Source organism: Apteryx mantelli, chromosome 2, assembly GCF_036417845.1.
Source record: "Apteryx mantelli isolate bAptMan1 chromosome 2, bAptMan1.hap1, whole genome shotgun sequence".
NCBI classification, from domain to species: domain Eukaryota; kingdom Metazoa; phylum Chordata; class Aves; order Apterygiformes; family Apterygidae; genus Apteryx; species Apteryx mantelli.
Window position 1 is genome coordinate 58,286,550 of NC_089979.1, and position 12,839 is coordinate 58,299,388.

Sequence of the window (12,839 nt, forward strand, 5' to 3'; positions counted from 1 at the left end):
TCCAGTACATATCCTATGTACTATTTTGGTGAAAGTCAAAACTAGAAAAAAGTCTATATCTAATAGGATTTACTTGGTTTTAAACATCAAATATGCACATAATTGTCTTTTTACAGATCCCATCATTACATCAACGTGCCAGTCCAGTTCAAGCCAAAGGCAGAAGGCAGATATGAAGCTCTCTTGGTTGTGCAAACAAACAAATATGGCACTCTTGGTATTCGGCTATGTGGTAAAGCTATTGCAAAAGAATAGACAGGACAGTTTTAAAACATGTCACTTAAAATATTCAAAGATTTGCTACTACAGTTCCATACTGACTTCCCCTGTTTTTTTACCCTGTGATGCTGCTTTGATGGAAGGTCTGGAAGGTGAATCATGGTGCTTGTTTTACAAATCTGTTTTCATAGTAAAAAAATCTGAGAAATAATGTATGTTTTAAAGTTATGTTATAACTTACATTACTGCGCTTTTGTTAAACAGGGAAGTTTTCTATTTTTGCATTTATTAGGAGTGGCTAGATACTGATGTATTTATTTTAAATATTGTAAATACAAAAATAAAAACTATGTGCTAACAGTTGCTTCTACCTGACTTCTGTCTTTGGTTAAACAGTTCATTGCTGAAGGTAAGGGGTGACCAAGATTCCTGCCAGTGTTTTTTTAGGTGGGTGGATGAGGGGAATAAATTTGTGATACAGAAGCTGGACTGGTCAGGGTTGTTCCTCCATCTGGTAAAGCTGGGACTAGATATCTGACAGTTGGCCATTTTGCACAGTTCAGTGGTATGGATAAGTATTATTTTTTAACTGCCCCCAGCCCTCCAAATAATCCATCTAACCTAGCTGCTTTCTTTGGCCTACTTTCTGTGCACTTCCCCAGCATTCACTGTCATTGGATTAGGGATGGGAAGCAGAGTTTTCCACTTACTCCTTTTACCATTTATGGATGTGTTTGTGAATTTCTGTTCATGTTTTTGAACCTCCTGATACTCTGCCTCCACAACTTCATGTGGCAGCAAGTTCCAAGAGTTCACTGCTCTTTAAAATAAAAGTTTTTTTTATGCCTGTTGCACTGGTCTCTTACTAATTCCGTTGAGTGCCCTCTAGTTCTTATACTGTGGAATTCGGTGAACAACAGTTCCACCTTCAGCTTGTCCATTGTTACCACACCCTTTGTAGCCCTTGAACATTAATTCTTTCAGACTGATAGAAGTTTGAGTGAAACTCCTTTCAGTTTGAGATTGTGTTGAATCATGTTTTCCAACAACTGAAATTTGAAAGACTGAGGAAAAACCTGGAGTACCCAATGCTTTGCCTTTTGAACACTCCACCAGAATTATATTTAAGTGTAGTGTAGTTCTCCTACAGCTGCCACTAATTCACAAAAACTAATTTTTCGGCAGTCTGGACACCAGGAAAGGAAGGTTTACTGGGAGAAATTAAGCTAGCCGTAAAATGATTTGCCATCTCCTTATTTTTCCATCAACAAGATCCTTGCAACAAGATATTAGCTGCTCCTGTCTGCTAGCTACTGTGACCATGTTCCTTCTACTTTCTCTCCAACTGATGCCGTTTGTCACTTTCGCCAACTGGTGTGCCCGGTTGGTGTCCCTTTCTGCTCCTCCTGAATATTGAGTAGGAATGGAGAGGATCTTCCTCTGTCTACTCCCCTCCCCAACAGACTTGGTGGCCTCATTTGAGAAATACCTCAAGAATAGCCTTTCTTGGTTCAGTTTTAGGTGCACAATCATAAGTCTCTTCTAAAGTTGGAGAAAGTATGGAGTTCAGTGTGCATATCTTCAAAGTCTTTGCATTTTCTAATTGATATCTCCCAGCTGCCCTTGGTTCTGAAGGTGCCTTTGCCTCTTGATCTCAGCCTGTGCAATCAGGCAAGCTTCAGCATCACCTAAGGCTGTATCCTGAAGAGTGATTAAAATCAACATTTCTCTATGGAAGGGGAAATAATTTTCTAATCACTTAATATAACATTTCTTCATTGATGACAGTTCTTTTTACTGAATGGAGTAGGCAGCCTAGGGCAGTGGCTTCTTTTTAAGGGGTTTTAGTATAGAGAATTAGTACTATAAAAAAAAACCCTATAATTCTCAACAACTTTTGTGGTTGCAGCAAGCAGTTAAAGTTTTTGGTGAAGGTATGCACAAGTTACAATTACTGTCTGCCTATTTGGATGCCTTCAGTAGAGCTTAAAAAGGACTTCAATTTATTTCTCATCAGAAATTAATAAGCATTGATATCAACACTAGTGCTGATCTTAGCCACTTCTAAAGCCGTAGCAAGATGTGTTACCACAAGGCCTGTCTTGGAAAATCAAAATCATTCACAGCTATGATCATTTAGCCTACTGAAGAAGTCCTATGGCCCTGTAAATAAGATTTTGCCCTTATTCATAAAAAGACTACAAGTTTTGGCTGATAGCACAGGGACTCGGGATGTGCCTTGACTTGAGCTGGGTTTAGCTTGTTTTGACAACTCTTCAGCGGTCAAGTGACTATTGCCCCACCTGTTTAAGCTTAACCTCTCTAAATACCTTATATGGTAATGCTTTGAGGACTTAGGTGAAGTCAGGGTGTAACAAACAACGGCCCTTTATGTCAGAGGCCTGGGGGAGGCAACTGTGCAACTTTCAGATGTACTATGAGCCTGAAAGCACCAACATCGTGCTCCTTACAGCAAAGAGGAGGAAGTCTGTACCATGAACATACTCCTCCGGGTGAAGACCTCAGGATGCCAGCACCTTGTTTTAACCCTCCCCTGTTCTTGAGGAAGACTGGAGTTGTAAGCCTTAGGACTGAGAGGAACACAGAAAGAAAGGGTGAGCATAACACCCTTGGGTGTAGATACTAAGAAGTTTTTGTATAGCAATTTTAACTGTATTCCTTATGACGTTTTTCTGTGTTCTGTAGATAACTTGGAACACCAAACTTAAAAGGCTAATTGGATTGGCTATAAATTCTTAGCTCAATATGTAAAGTGTATTCCATTTTGCCTGTAAAAAGAGTAAGGGTAACAGTTCCATCTCTGGTGGAGGACCTTAATTTCAAGGGCAGAGTTCTCTTCTGTCCATCTACAGAAAACTTCGGCAGAGCGTATCGTGTCCCTGGGTGATGTTCAGCCCTTTAGGAATTTTAGTTAACTCTCAGAATTCTTTTATTAACCCTACTTACTGAGACCCTGCAGCCCATTTCCACCCGTTTCTTTATAGGGTTTTACCAGGTAATCTTTAAAGAGCAGGCAGGACTCCATTCATTATTGCCTAGAAATAGTCTGTGCCCAGTCTTAGTGCTGAAATGAAACTTCTGAAAGTATACTCCAGAGGCGTAACAGAAATTCCCAGTGCACCACCTTTTCACTGACCTCTTCAATTTTCCATCTGAAAAGACAGTTCTAAGACATTTTAAAATGATTTTAGATACTATAACCCAGAGTCATTTTATCCAGTTTTCTAGAATGTTACCTCAAAGCTTTTCTTCACTTTTCATAAGATCCTACTTTGGCAAAAAACTCAATTTACTGCTCAACGTAAATGTTACAGACCCAATCCCCCTATCCTTGAAATTGAAGGTATTTTACAGCAGCTGGTTCTTAATAGGAAGGCTGATGATCAGCACCAAGTGTCTGATACTCTGTTCTGAAGCAGTCCTGACCCCAGGTAGTTAAGGGCTGATGCGTACAATTTCTCATAATTGGTCTTTTGTGAGCAAACCTCAAGGAGAGGCTGGGCAGGCATCAGTTGATTGCCACACACACCCCTGCCTCCCCACCCCTCAACTAGTTCCAGCAGGGTTTCAGGATCTTCTGAGTCTTTCAGGTAGCAGTTCTAGTTCCTTATACTTGTGTGAGGTCAAATTTCACAGTAATTCCCTCAAATACCTCTTTTGAAACTATACACTCCTCATGAGATGCCTGAATGCTACCTCACTCGTGTTCAGAACAAACCAGACGTTCCTCTGTGAGAAATGTCCTCGTAAATAGTAGAAGTCCCTTTGAAACAAACCTCAGCATTTTAGTAACTGTCACTTTCCCAGCAATAAGGCTAAGTGAAGGCCCCTCCTGTGGTAAGAGTCTTCGTAACACTGATTTCCATAAGGACAAAATAATTCTTAGAACCCCTCAAAAATTTTTGTAAAAGATTGTTTCTGATTTTATTTATCCCAGAAGATTATTTTATGTCTTTATTCTTAAATTTTGTTCTTTACTTGCTGGAGTAAGTCTTCATGACTTAGATGTTGGACCAGCCTTTGTTCCTTCAATATTAATAGGACAAGCCTCTTCAAAAAGACCCCTTGTTTGTTTGCCTGTGGCTAAGAAATTGAAAGGGCTGTCAATATTGTCACAGCGAATTTCCTACTAAACAGTGAACTTTGTGAAAGACTATTACTGAATTGCAGCAAGAAAACTCAATTTCAGTTAATGGCTTACTTGATCTGAGTTCAAAATCATGTTTGTATGCTGTTCGTATGATAGGGCTGCTATCTGGGGCTCTGTTCACACTTTTATTGTAAGCTTTTCTTGAATTCTTGAGATGAGAAGAATTGAGAGGAAAGGATATGCCCTTCCTCTGGTGTTACTACTGGCTTGCACATAAGGGAGGAGGAGGGCTCACAATGTGCCATGATGGATACTCTCTGTTTAGCTGTGCTTTGTGTATGTGTACGAATGTGTAAATATGTATAGGTGAAACATGTTTTGAAGAACAAGTTTGGGTAGGTAGCCTCTGCCTCATACTCAAGGGAATTGTAGTTTGCAGCTGTTACTAAATGTTTTGGCATGTTATTTGCAGCCCATTTTTCTTGATTTGCTTCTAATAACAATGATTTACTTTGTAGCATGAAGGGGAAGGGTGCTGGGAAATATCCCTAGAACTCTTGTTCTCAGCTGTTTTGACTATTGGAATTATATTGCTGTGCTTGTTATTCACAAGACCAATCAAAATAATTCCGAGTGAGACAACAAGAAGGATAGCTTATCTTTTAATGTTTTAGTTATTCGTCCTCTTGGGCCCTTGTTTCACAAATGTTTATTTGACAAAAGTATCTGTTGGTGCTACGTGATATGTCATTATCCTACTTACTGAAGAATAAATTGGACACCACTGTTTGGTTTTTTTTTGAAGTACCCCACATGGTTACAAGAGTCATTGGAAGTATTGGAAATAATCAGCACTTCTAGACATGGACCTTGTCACATGTGGGTAGAATAATTATTTTTAGGAAAAATAAGGTGTATAATACATATATGTATATACCTATAATATAGGTATATAAGGTGTATAATACAAACTCAAAAACATTTTTTTCTGAGGGACAAAGAAAGTGAAGAAGTGGAAAGGAATACTTAAAGTGGAAGCCCTGATCTTTGCTGGATAGTTGTTTGGGATAAGCCTGTTCTCCAGTAATGAAGGTCCAAGAGTTGGAGCATTGCCAATATACTTTGAGTTGCAAAATGAAAATTTGAAGGGAGGAGAAAGCGAAGAGAAAGGAGAAGGTCATGATGTCTGGGAAGCAAGAATTCTGCTAGTTCTAGAAGTAGTCTAGGTTACTGATTCTCCTTTGAGGTTAGAGGCAGGCTTTTAGCAAAGGCTGCAGTAAATAACAATTGGTATGGTACTCTTTAAGAAACATCAGTGGGAGTTTAAAAGCAGTTAAAAATTGAGCAAGTTACTTGAAACTGCTTCCATTCCTTCTCTGTAAAATAAAACTGCTTCCTTTCTCCACAGTTGTGTTGTCTAAACAGATTATAAACTTTTATAGTCAGCAATCTTGCTTTGAGTTGTCCAGTACCTACTCTGAAGGAGCCCTGCTCTCTTTCCCTGCATCTTTTAATGATACGAAAAAAATACAACGAAGTTATTAAAAACAAAATATTTTGACCAATTCTCAAGCATTTCAAAGGCAACAAATTTAATTAAGAACGTAAGCCATGATAGTTTTGATAAAGGAACCAGAATTAGCTTTGAGTATAGTTCTTGCTTCTCATCTTAGTTGTTGTCAGTTTTGAAACCTTTTTCGATTTTCTCCTGTTGTAGGGTAAAATACTTTGTCTCAGACTGGGAAGATTGGCTCAAACATGCCAAGTAGGCAAACAAAAGCAAAAACAACAAAAAAAAGACTTTGTCTTTTTAATTATAGTAATCTTAGATGTTGGTTTTAAGAACAGTCAGGGAAAAAAGTCCAAAATAAATTATTTTTTAGAATTCATTAAGTGCCTACAGTCTTTGTACCTGATCAACCTAATTGGGATATTAGTAATCATAATTATTCAACAGCTTTGTGAAGTTTTCACATCATTGACTACAAATGGAGTAATAATACATTCTGTACACGTGCTTCAGTGTGTTTTGGAGATTGTTGCCCTGGCATCTGAAACTAATTAGGGTTCAGAAAACCTAGTAAAAGGGGCGTGTTGAGGCCTGGCTGTCTCAAAAATAGTTTTGATCATATAGAAAATTAAGAGAATTTTCATAGGGGTTTTTAGTGCATAAAACAAGCTTTTGGTGGTGATAGTGGTTTTTCAAAGTAGAGCATAAAAGGCATAGGGGCATTTCTATGGTAGGCGATTTCTATGGTGCCTATTTGGTGAAATGCTGGTATATCCTTTCTCTTAGGATTTGTGGAAGTGTTGGGGGCTACAGGGCTATCAAAGTTTGCTATGAGGTTAGTGGGTAAGGCATCCTATACATGTGCAGTATGTTAGGTTTCTGTATTATTGCATCTTTGGGTGAAATAAAGCATTATGGGAACAAAAGTTCATGGAAGCTAGTGAAAGCGTGAGCATTTGATGTAAGATCAGTTGTCCCCGGAACTGTCCTGGAGTATCCTTTTATTCACAGCTATCTTGTTCTAACTTTCTTACAAAACTAGGTCACAAGTTCATGCCCTACTCCTTTTTATAGCATAGGTAAAAAGTATGCATGTCTTTAATCAGTATGTAGGACACAGAATATTTGTGCGAAGAATCCACTTGCCTGCAGTGATGCCTGATATTTAGTAAGAAAGTTGACTGTTAGTAATTTAAGTGGCACTGTGAAAAATCAGTGTTTGTGAATTACCAATTTTCCTACCAAATCTACCAGTTAAGTAGAATGTTGATTCTAGTTTCCCATTTGATAATTTGATTTGGCATGAAAAGTAAAAGAGAGTTTTCTTCAATGTACTTATTAATATTAATGAATATTTTTAATTACAACATTACATTAGTTCATTGATGCCTCATCCCATCTAGAATCTGCCTTATAGGTTCCTAGGCACTGCAAACTTAAAGTACAAAAGTAAGTAGATGTTGCAAGCTGGACTACATAGGGTTAAAAGGATATTTTTATATCATGTTTACCTAAACTGTTCCTTAAACATTTCTGAACTTATTGTAATGTTTTGCTGAGCTATGGTAAGAACATGAACACCTTACTTGCAGCATAAGAAAGTTAATATAGAAAATGAACAATTCGGCTTTCAATAACTTACTGTTGGATCACAAAGCTTTCCTATGACTATCCTTCAAGCTCATGTGCTTTATTTTTGCTGTATGATTGCCTGAAGAAATCTACATGATCTGTTTTTAGATGTGAAATCGGGTGGATATAAAGTACTTAGATTAGTTATATGTAAATGTTATCATCTCGGAAAGCTTGTATGTCTGAATGGTGTATTTTGGCTGACCTGTAGACATTCTAATTTGAAAATGTTTGCTTTCTACCTCCTCTTTCTCACCCTGGGAATGTGTATTTCTGAAGCTACTCAAGAGCTCAGAATGATGCAACAACTTTTTTTTTTCTCCCTAAATATTCAAAATATTTAGAATCTCCTTCACCCCTATTCCCAAAATTCTGATCTTTTTCTGAAAAAATTGGAGGTCAGTGGTGACAAAATGAGGGTTTTAATAGAGAAATACCACTTAAAAACCTGGAAGCTTTACTAGTATAAGATACTTTGTAAAGTGCTCTACCTTAATGTTTTTCCTGATTAATGTTCCTCATTGCTCTTTTATTAGTCAGTTATTTGTAATACTACTTTATGTATTAATGTCTCAAAATGCTGAATTCTGAAATAGTTTCTGTGTTTGATTCCAGTAGCAGTTTGTAGTCTGGGGATGCATTTTCAGGTATTGTCCTCCTTATGGGCTATCATCTTTTGCCACCTGCCTAAATCTGACAGTTGAGCACCAGCTGGGAGTTATGACCCGGAGAAGCATAAAAGGGCCATGGAGAGACAAAATGATCCATCAAGTCCTACTTTTGTAAGTCAGGTCTCCAAACACGCATTTTCTCCTCTATAAATTCAAAATTAAAATACTAATGGGCATTCTTTTGTATTCATCCGACAATTGGTTCATTAGGTAAGTATGTACAAAGAGGCTCTGCTTGTCAATGCTGTTTGGCTCTAAAAGGAGGAAAAATCGGTAGGGGTTAGGCTAGTCGTGAAATGCCCCCACCCCTTTTTTACCTTCCTTCCATGTTTGTTCTGTGAGGCTGGCGGTAGGTAATACTCATCCTGCATAGAGCTGGTTTTCATTGTGAGTATTCTGTCAGCAGTCACAGCTGTCAGGTATGTCAGTCATGTAGTATTGTGGTGGTGTCAGAGACATAATCGGAGAGATTAGGTGGACACAAAGAGCTCTGAATGAGGTGGTAATTGCGTTCAGGGGGAAAAGAGAGTTAAAGAAAGAAACTTTCCTTTCTCACAAGATCCATTAAAGAGGTGACAGCTAATATATTAAAGCTGGAACAAGATAATTGTGGTAAGAATCTTTGTGTGTTCTCCCTAAAATGCAATGTGCTCACAATAAATATTCAAATGCTTATTTTGTGTTTTGAATACCAGATAACCATTTACAGTGAAATGCAACCTCTTTCAAAAAGTTTAAATTCATTGCCAAGAATGTTCTAGGAACAGTTATAAAACTCAAAAGGAATATTGGTGCTATACTGAATCACAAAAATGCCATCTTATGAAAGCTTCTTTGCAGGGATTTTCTTCAGATTGGTCTAAGTGATGGAAAAATACTGAGACGCCAGCCATGGGCCATACTCTTCCAGGCTTTACTCTCTTTGAGTAATACTTTGAATAGTACCTCCCCCCCCCTTTTTTTTTTTTAACATTGAGACTACTTGAGTATCTTTTTACATTATACTTGTGCTGTATTAGTGCCATGCTTCAGAATTGCTACTCACCTGTGGGATCCAGGAAGGAATCCTCTACCTCTACGCCCTACCCTTCCATGGCTTCTGGAAGGGTTTTTTACTTTGTTCCAATTTCCCTCCCTACCTTCTGGTGAAGCACTGAAGATTGCTACAAGTGTACCCAAAAAGTAGTCGGAGTGCCCTGGTACTTTCTTCGGCGATAAAGTCTCCCAAGCACCTGTTTAGTGTATCCTGCTTTCCATCACTAGATTTTGGGGTCCTCCTCCATCCCCTCCAGTCCAGATAGGCAGGGATGGATGCTTTGTGTTTCTTTATGGTATGAATCTCTTTCTATGATCCTTTGAGAGCTTCTAAAATAAATCTTCAGATATTCCAAAGACTTCAGAAACTGTTGATTCTTTGCTCTCTCCTGCTCTTATTCAGGGGCTCGTACTTACTGTAGATTTTAGTCATTTAATGTGGGCCAACGTTTTGCAAGTGGGACATTGGAAAAAACCTTAGTGGCTTTTGGGGTATTATATATTAACAGAAGAGAGGTTATGTAGACCTTTCTGAGTTAGGAACTGATTCCATGGCTAGTTGTGATTGTGGAAAAATAGGATTCCATGACCAAGGTGCCCCTTTCCAGCCCTGTCTTCTCTATGTGCTTGGTGGACAGCTACATTGATTCCCTGCCACTGCACAGCTACTATTGAGCGGTTAACCTGAATCAGCAGCACTGCTGAGCATTGGACAATATCAATCAGTGTAAAACTTCAGCTCAAAGCAACAAATAGTGGCAAAAACAGTCCAACAGCAAGTTTATATAGTATCAAACATAGCCCATCCATTGTAACATTTGTCATCGGAAAACATGAAAAAGCCGGTTTCATTTCCTGGTATCTTACTAGAATTTTAACATTGGCTGAAGTCTAGCAATCTTTCATCACAAAATTTTCACAGGCTTCATGAGATCTATGTATGTACAAGAGATACAGTGTTAGACCCTACAATGATGATTTTTTTGTGTCTGCCATAACATTCAAAATAGTATTTTGCCATTTTCTTTTGTAGCAGCGAATCCTAGTAAACCTTTTTATGATGGAAAATTAGAAATTAGTGATAGCAAGATAAAGGTGTCAGTCTGAAAATCTTATTTGAATGTTTCTTCATATAAATGAAAGTATTTTCAGGTTTCTCATAGTATTTCTGGTTGGCCATGGTGGTTTTTCAAATTTTCCATGTCTTGCTAGCTATTCTGATTGATACTGAAATGGTTTGAGAAGTGTCACCTCCAAAGACAGAGAAAGATTTGACATGTTTCCATTGTAACAATCCCGCAAGTGCTTTTAAGACACCTGAGCCACCATATGTTAGTTACTGGATTGATTAATTTGATCCTTTGATACAGGTAGACCAGTTTGCAGGTTAGTTCAGGCTATGTTTACTCTGATCCCTTTTTGAGGATACTATGTGTTTTAAAAGAAACAATACCAAAAACCTATACAGAGTGAAAGCTCATTCCTCCTTATTTACAGAGCAATGTTTTTCCTTCTAAACTAGAAGCCTAACAAAATGTCTTATTTTCATCATAATCTGTTACGAGTTTTTTAATCTATTTTTTTAAGTTGGCAATTTTAAATGGTTCCTGGTGACTAGAGTCCTGGTGAGCTTCAAAACCACACACAGTTTCAATGAAGCTGTGTGAACCTGCTTCAAAATCTCTGCAAGTTTTCCAAGCTTTTATGCTCTCGTATGGTTTACAGACAAAAACCTACAGGGGTCCCATTTAAAGCCTCCTAGCAGCTAAAAGATAGAGAAAAAATGGCTTTTAAAAAACCTGAAGTACCCTCTTATGAGTGCATTAAAAGCAATTTTGTTTGCTTTCCACTTTCAAAATGCTTCAAGCCGCCAAAGGCACGATGTTAGAAAATGACTCATGAGTACTAGAGAGAAACACTCTTTGAAAGTTTGTTCATAGTAAAGGATGCTAGCTAGGCAAGTGGGGTTTCTGTATTCAGAATGAAGTATCTTGTGTCCTCATATCGCAGATTTTTTTCTCCTTTTTCAATAACCCGTTCAGATGTTCTTCACATTTATCTTACAGGTTTTCAGCAATTGTGTGAAAATCAGCTCAGAACCTCTGTTTTTTCCTGCAGGTGCTATCCGTGTTTGGAGACCAGGGCCTCCAAGGAGAGGGAAAGGAATGTCAAAGCAATGAAGGCTCATATTTGAACCTGCCAGCACGTGTAAGATCCGAAGAGTGGGAACAATCTCTCTTCCTTTCAGGTAAATCAGGATGTGTCACCCCTGTTGATTCTTTGAGAATATCTGCCTGTCCACTGTCCTGTAGGGCTTGGGTGCTTTTAGTATTTGTTTTTATCTTCATTGCAGTGTCTGATCTTAGAGTGGTTTCTCAATTTATTTTCTATCTGGAAACATTGTGTGCAAATGCAAAGTATTAAAAAGTCCTTCTCTCTTTGCTCATCAGCTCCTCACAGTTCACTCTTTCTCCCCCAGTGTAAAAGAAGACAACAGTATGGATTAGATTTTCTAAAATTTAGGGGTGTTTGGACCTTTTGGTCTGTTCTGAGCCTCTCTCGAACAACTATGCTTTCTAAATTGTTTTGGTGAATATTAAAAACAATGGTATCTAATTTAATGGAATCTACAGGTTAGCTGACATCAAATTTTAGTGGAATTCCAAAATTTATTTTATAATGTTTTTAAATAGGTGGTACCTATAAGAATTTTCTCACAAAGCCATCCCTTTTGAAGAGTTACGTTGCCTACTTCACAATCCCTTCTATAGAATAAACTGAAATTGTGCATTAGAATCAGAAGGGTATTTCCTGCAGTTTGGTACAATCTCTGTTTTATTACAAGTAGAAACTTTACAAATGTAAATTATAGTAATTATATAAATATGTAGGTTGTCATTATCAGAGTATTGTTCTACAGAATAAGGAAAATTCCATTTTGATTTTTGTTTTTTAGAATTGGATGTACTGGCCATTGGAAAAGTCTTTCTTCTAAGTGTAGCGTATTTTATATGAAAACCATGAAAAATATTGACTAGCAACATTAACTTTTAATGTTTTAGTTTTCAAATTTTAAACTTAATAAACACATTTACCAGCCCTTAGCTGAAAATTGAATAAGAATTAAAATTAATGAATTGGAAGAATTAAACCAAAGGACAGAAGGGTAGTACAATGTACCTAAGCTGCATTGTCCACTGTGACAAAACAGAAAGCAAAATGTGTGTGAACAGTGAAGAAGATATGAACATAAAGTGAGATGATGAGATGAAGATTCTTACCTTTTTTTATTTGTGAAAACATGACCATGTGCTTAAAAGCTGTCTCTGCAATGAATGCTGACTTAAAGACTGGCAACCTATTCTGTAGTTGAATAGTATTGAAATATTTAAGAGGTTTGGTGTTTTTAGAAATGGAATAGATTAGATCATGGGATAGAATTTTCAAAGCATTTATGTACCTAAAACAGCAATTGATGCTTAGTCTTGCCATTTAGTTGCATAAACCATACAATGTAGGCAAATTACACAGTTTTCAAATGTCTTTCTGTTCCCTTTCCCACCTACCTAGCTTGTCCTGTGTTTGAACATGCATGTTAGGCAGCTGACTTATGTTAGGAAGTCATTCAAAGCCTGTTCCATATACTATGTATTCCTTGTGT

The 12,839-nt window shown here is 37.6% G+C and overlaps 2 protein-coding genes across 3 annotated transcripts in view; both read left to right on the forward strand.

The window, feature by feature from the left end:
• CEP192 (centrosomal protein 192) overlaps window positions 1-579 on the forward strand; it is a 75,481-nt gene extending 74,902 nt beyond the window's left edge. For both annotated transcript variants that reach the window (XM_067290732.1, XM_013942468.2), the window contains one exon: window positions 117-579. In XM_067290732.1, the coding sequence (XP_067146833.1) occupies window positions 117-255 (139 nt within the window). In that variant the 3' untranslated portion in view covers window positions 256-579. The remainder of the gene's footprint in view (window positions 1-116) is intronic.
• A 7,515-nt stretch (window positions 580-8,094) lies between these two features.
• LDLRAD4 (low density lipoprotein receptor class A domain containing 4) overlaps window positions 8,095-12,839 on the forward strand; it is a 318,465-nt gene continuing 313,720 nt past the window's right edge. The window contains exons 1-2 of the mRNA XM_013942419.2: window positions 8,095-8,254; window positions 11,297-11,426. The gene's annotated coding sequence lies outside the window, so the exon portion shown is untranslated. The remainder of the gene's footprint in view (window positions 8,255-11,296; window positions 11,427-12,839) is intronic.